We start from the raw sequence: 5,869 nt of genomic DNA on the forward strand, positions 1-5,869 counted from the left end.
ACATATTCCATATCCACACTTGTCTATCCAACAGTTTGCCGCAAGGTGGCGTGATTGAAATAGATATTATTTGTGCTGTGAATATTCATACCCATATGTTCTTTGCTTTCAAACTGTTGAGAGGTTTGTAGGTCATTGCCTGTCAGCTCCCAACTGCAGTGAAATACAGATAAAGCACACATGCTTCTCAAAACATCAAAGACTGTTCTGTCAAAATGGGGAATTTTTTATTTTTTTTTCCCTGAGAGTGAAACATGATTCCTCAGAGTTGTAGAATAGGGCTCCAGCTGTCTCACACACACTCTCTGGCAGTGTGTAAGACCACTGCAGGTGTGTGTGTGTGGGTCCGGGGGCCCTCAGAGGGGGCTGGGGAATCTGGGTCAGAGCCATCTTGGACTTGGGTGCCAAATTTTCAGTTTATGATTAGAACTGTTTAATGTGTGATGACCAAAGCTGTGTTGCACTAGAAAGTAGCATGTCTTTGCCAGATTCATGAGTTGGCATTTTTTTAAACATATTAACATAAACACCTAGCACTTTTAAATCTATTACTGGTGCAAATTTAGTTAATTCTAAGGAAATGTTTGGAACCTTCTGAAGGGTGAGCAATTGTAGAAAACCCAGCACATAGTGTGTTTAAGATTTGAGAAGATTTCTCACAACATGCATGTTGTTTAAATTGATTATAATGTTGTAGATTGACAGTGCATGTACACAGTATTTGCTATAGGAAATGAAAACCAAGCTGTTTGCGACCATACCAGTATTGATAAATAAAAATATTAAAATCATTTCCATTAATTAAAATATAAATATTAGATTAAAAAACTTGAACTTAAATGAAAATTAGAAATGTTGCCTTGGCAACTAACTGAAAATACGTTGAAGCACTAAAATTGCAAAAAAAAAAAAATAAATGAAATAAATGAAAGCTGAATAGAAATATAAAAATGCTGGAAACCTAAAAATTAAAAGGTAAACTGAAATTATAAAATACTATATTAGATTATATAAACTATAGTATTCTTTTATATAATGTGTATGTGCATATATATTATACTGTACATATATATAATTTGTTTTTAAGTGTTTCTGTTTTGTGTGACTCAGTTATTTGGCAGTGTATGTAAATGTATGTAATGTAGCTAACAGTCGGCTCATTTAGGGTCATTAGCTGAAAGTAGCAGTCTAGTTCATTCCAGTGATATGAGCACAAAACTGCTGTATAGCTCTTTTGCTGGAAAAATCATGCATATTATTGGTGGCTCAAGGCAGGATCAGTGAAGGCTATTAGCAAATGAGACTATTAGGTTGTCTGCAATTTGTTTTGTAGTTAGAGTGGTCTGCCGCCTGATAGTTTGAGGAACAAAGTGCTAAAGGGATTTCTGATTAAATGCTACAATGAAATGGCTCAGATAAATGCCTTCTGTTCTGAGCCATTAGCACTGCTGTGCATTTTTTCATTTTCATTTTTGTTCAGTTGTTCTATACTTTTTCTCAATTTGTCACGAATGTGTTGACTTTCCATCTAGACACTTTGATCACTGTCTTTTCTGTGCACCTTAATCTTGCTCAATTCTGCTAAAAAGTGAAGAAGCTTCTTCAGCCTGAGGTTGGTATGGGTTGGGAAACTGCAACAGCAGCTAATATTGGATGTGACCCCTTTTCAGAACGTGTCAGTGCAAGATGCAAAGGCGAGAAAGCCTCAAAACAAGAGTCTATTGAGGATTGTGTGAGCCGAGGTTCACCCTTTGGCAAGCTAGTGTCAGCGTATGTTTATTAGATTATTCTCAAATGTGCTGATTCCACACTCCACCATGATGAATCGCTTTAATTTCACTGCCTCAACAGAATCTTTTTTTATTAAATAGTTTGTTGTGTGTGTATTTCACCGTATAGGCCAAGAAAGAAGAGGCAGCAGAAATGGTAAACCTGGGCTTACTGACTGATGATCAGCTAAAAGCCAAACTGCTCCGGTATGGAGTTAAAGCCGGACCTATTGTAGGTTAGTCTGTTTGAGTCACAGTCCCTTTCTTTCAAAACTGAAAATGCAATACATTCAGCATGTTTATATGGTGTCTGTGTGTGTGTTTTGAGCAGCTTCCACTAGAGCTTTATATGAAAAGAAGCTGAAAAGGCTGCTGGATTCTTCAGAACAGACATCACAGCACATGGTCAACGGCACAAGGGATGCAAGCCGCTACTCAGACAGTGAGGAAGAGGATGAGAGGGTGGAAGACGAGGACAAGGACTCCGGTAAGGAGCAGCATTGACATAAGAATAGTCTTTGGGTTGCCTGAATGACTAGGCGATTAATAACAAATCCATGAATGATTAGGCTTGTTTGGGTTCACCTGACCCCAATTAGAGGTGTTTACAACCTCATATAGGATCTGCACTTGTTCAAATGCAGTTGGATGGAGCACACTGGAAGGGCACAAAATGCATGCATGCTGTTTGCATGTTAGCTAAAGAAGTGGCTTCAAAATTATCTAAACTAACTTCTAAAAACTAAATGTCTTGTTGACCATTGTGGCCCATCACTAAGTTATAGTCGTTTTATATCTTTATTGACTGTTTCATTTAAAGGCTGTGTGTCTGTTATTGTTCTAGCTGGTTATACATGTTTTACATGTTTATTTAGAGTCAGAGCAGCTTCGGTCTGAAACGGTGTCCCGGACAGAGACCAGCAAAACAGCAAGCAGAGTAAGTAGCTCTACATGAACCTGAATCCATTCTATGTTTCCCCCTGAGACTGAAACATGATTTATCCATTATCTCCACTTACTGTTCATGTTCTGCTATGAGTGTGTGTTGATCATTAACATGGGCAATAGTTGTTGCTTGAATCTTTCTGTGTAAAGAGGTCAAACAACCAGCTGTCTGTCAGTTTTGTTGTGTAACGCCATACATTATGTATGTGAGACGGACACTTTTGATGTATCATAGAAGCACTTTATGGTAACTCAAGCTGATTTGGTGGTATGATGAGTTTAAAGCTGAAGTGTGTAATTTCAGTGCCTCTAGCATCACAAAATGCTGTGATAAATAACGACAAACAATATAATCCTGCCCTTAAGAGCCAATGTTGCTGTGTTGGCCTGCTCAGGAAACTTGCGGGTTCCTAATCTTAAATTCTGTTCTATAAAATGTAAGGTCATAAGCTTAAAGTGGCATGAAATGGAAAATCAAAATATCTATTTTCTAAATGCATGTTATGGATAATTCATCTGTGCACATGTTGGTGACTATATATATTACGGTAATAAATTATAATAAGCCATTTTCATTACATATTGAATAAAACATGTTTTGAGTATTTTAAATTTGCAGTTACCCTCTATTGCTAATTAGCATTATGAAGTCCTCATTAAATGTGTGCTGCAGCCTGTTTAATTAAGCAAAAGATGAGATTTGAGAGTTTCTTAATGGTTTATTTGGAGATTATATCAGTTTGTTCCAAATGGACATACAGTATTATTTTTATTTGTGCAGGTTTTAAAAGGGTCTTAAAAAGCCTTAATTTGGATTTGACAAACCCTGCAGATACACTTTAATCAAACTGAGCGGAGCTTCAGTTGGTGCTGTGTATCTATAGCCACCTAAATAGAAAAGGCATATATTGGTATTTTTGTCATTATTGTTAAAGAAGTAGCTTCAGCTAAATAAATGTCAATTTTGAGCCATTTTCCTTCGATTTCCTCTTTGCAGCTATTTTATGAGCTTTATTTAATTTCTGAAGCTTACATCTCACCTAATTGCACCCACACACCAAAGAGAGGCAAGCTCTGCAAACAGAACAATGTTTGGCACCACAGAGCCTCATTGTTTCAACCTACAGAACCACCTTCTAGTAGTTGTTTCAGCTTATTAAGCTGGGGGGGAGAAAGTATTTAAAACCTAAATATTTACGTTGCTGCTTTAATGTCTCTGTGGTTTTCAGTAGTGTGCACAATGGTACCACTCTGTGGTTAAAGTTAGTATGGCATTAAATTGCAATGTATGTCATACTGCAATTTTTGACATCCACAGACAGGGATGTTCAGTCAGAGCAGAGATTTTTACCCACGCTGCTTTATGCCAACAGCTGGATTCATAAATGTACAGTATGAGCATTTCTTTTGGGCACAGATTTGAAGGGATGCTTTTCTGCAGGGGATAAAGGGGTCGACAGCACTATAATTCTGTTGCTTCCACAGATTCTTTTGTGTTGTGAAAGATTTGAAAAAATTGCACCTTCCACTTTTTGGTTTTTAGGAAATGTTGGATTGCATTGCACTGAAAGATTGTGGGTTTTCGGTGCTGCATCTGATTGACTCTTCCAGATGTCATATTGCTTTTCACTTCTGCTTATTCAGTTTGGTTCTCTTACAGGGAAAGATTCAGCACAAGTCTTCAGATGCCACTCAGAATGGGTCTTTGAGTCAAAGCGGGTCCCCTTACAGATCCTTCAGCATCACTCAGATGGTGGAAGAGGGGAGTGTGTGTGTTTAAATTGAGAATCTCAATAATTTTGGGATGATTGTCTGTGGTTTTGTTTTGGTCTGTCATTATGTGAGTCTTGGGGGTTTATTTTTGCTGTGTGATTTATTTATTTTTGTCAGCAGATTGAGAACCGATTCAGTCCTCAGTCAAAACAAACCGAGATTGAGAGGAGATCTGGTCAGAGAAGTGAGCAGATGGTGGACAGCAGGGCCCTGCAGGTTTGTGGCTACAGAACATATGTTTGCTTTAACAGCGTCACTCAACAAATCTAACAAAAGCTCTGGTTTTCTCATCAGGACTTCATGAGACTGGATAAAGACACCATGACTGGCAGATCTCTTTGTTTAACATCTCCATCATCCCATCAGAAACTAACAGTCACAGTAACGGCTTTTTTCCCCCTCAGCCTTCCTCTGCTCTCCTCAGGATCTGCCTCTTCATTTGTCCTCACTCTTTCAGTGGATGTTTAATTCAGCAGACATGCTGCATTGCCAGACATCTAATGGGCTTTCACACTCCCTCTGTCCTTCGGGAAATCTCTCGGAGTTCTTTTGTTTCTTCCTTTTCTCCCTTTATTGCACTGACTTTCCAGATCTGAGAGCTCTGACCTCTGTGAAATGTACAAAGGAAAAAGCCAGGAAAATGAATATTTTTAACTGTAGAGAGATGGTATATTTTTATTCCTCTCTTCCTTATTTTAAAGGTAAAAAGGTAGTGTAAAGTGTGATCACAGCATTGACGTTTGGTAGGTCAGACAGAGAAAAGAGCCCATGAGTTCTATCAAAGGCCTGGCTTTCTTGTTTCTGACTCATGTGTCTAAGATGTTAATGCTGTGCGCATGAATGCAGCTCACATGATGCTTAAGCCCTGTACGGCTGAGCTGCACTGTTACATATCTTGTGCTATATTTCAATCCTGAAGCAGTAGGGAAAAAATACTTATCAAATGTACCAATCATTGTGATACTTGTTTATTATTATTTTGAGAATCTGAGGAAATATGCTTAGTTGTCATGAAAATATAATTATAAAAAACATTATTATACACTATCATTCAAATGTTTAGGGTCAGTAAGACAGAAATTAACCTTTATTCAGCATGGATACATTGAATTGATCAAAAGTGACAGTAAAGACATTTACAAAAGATTTCTATTTATAATAAATGCTGTTCTTTTGAGCTTTCTACTAATCAAACAAACCCAAAGGGTCATGTGACACTGAAGACTGGAGGTAATGATGATGAAAATTCAGCTTTGTCATCACAGGAATAAGTTACGTTTTACAAGATATTAAATTTGAAAACGGTTATTTTAAATTGTAATATTTCTAATATTTAAAATTTCTACCATATTTTGGTTATATACAGAAAAATAAATAAATAA

General features: G+C 37.3%; 1 protein-coding gene across 3 annotated transcripts in view; it reads left to right on the forward strand.

Moving 5' to 3' along the window:
- LOC107657040 (lamina-associated polypeptide 2, isoforms beta/delta/epsilon/gamma-like) overlaps nucleotides 1–5,869 on the forward strand; it is a 9,041-nt gene that overhangs the window by 1,650 nt on the left and 1,522 nt on the right. For 2 of the 3 annotated variants that reach the window (XM_016445034.1, XM_016445032.1), the window contains exons 2-8: nucleotides 1,900–2,005; nucleotides 2,101–2,256; nucleotides 2,645–2,706; nucleotides 4,033–4,101; nucleotides 4,375–4,476; nucleotides 4,608–4,703; nucleotides 4,782–4,868. In XM_016445034.1, the coding sequence (XP_016300520.1) occupies nucleotides 1,924–2,005; nucleotides 2,101–2,256; nucleotides 2,645–2,706; nucleotides 4,033–4,101; nucleotides 4,375–4,476; nucleotides 4,608–4,703; nucleotides 4,782–4,868 (654 nt within the window). In that variant the 5' untranslated portion in view covers nucleotides 1,900–1,923. The remainder of the gene's footprint in view (nucleotides 1–1,899; nucleotides 2,006–2,100; nucleotides 2,257–2,644; nucleotides 2,707–4,032; nucleotides 4,102–4,374; nucleotides 4,477–4,607; nucleotides 4,704–4,781; nucleotides 4,869–5,869) is intronic. The other variant, XM_016445033.1, reaches the window with a different exon arrangement.

Source organism: Sinocyclocheilus anshuiensis, unplaced genomic scaffold (genome assembly GCF_001515605.1).
Source record: "Sinocyclocheilus anshuiensis isolate Anshui unplaced genomic scaffold, SAMN03320099.WGS_v1.1 scaffold1453, whole genome shotgun sequence".
In the NCBI taxonomy this organism is placed as follows: Eukaryota; Metazoa; Chordata; class Actinopteri; order Cypriniformes; family Cyprinidae; genus Sinocyclocheilus; species Sinocyclocheilus anshuiensis.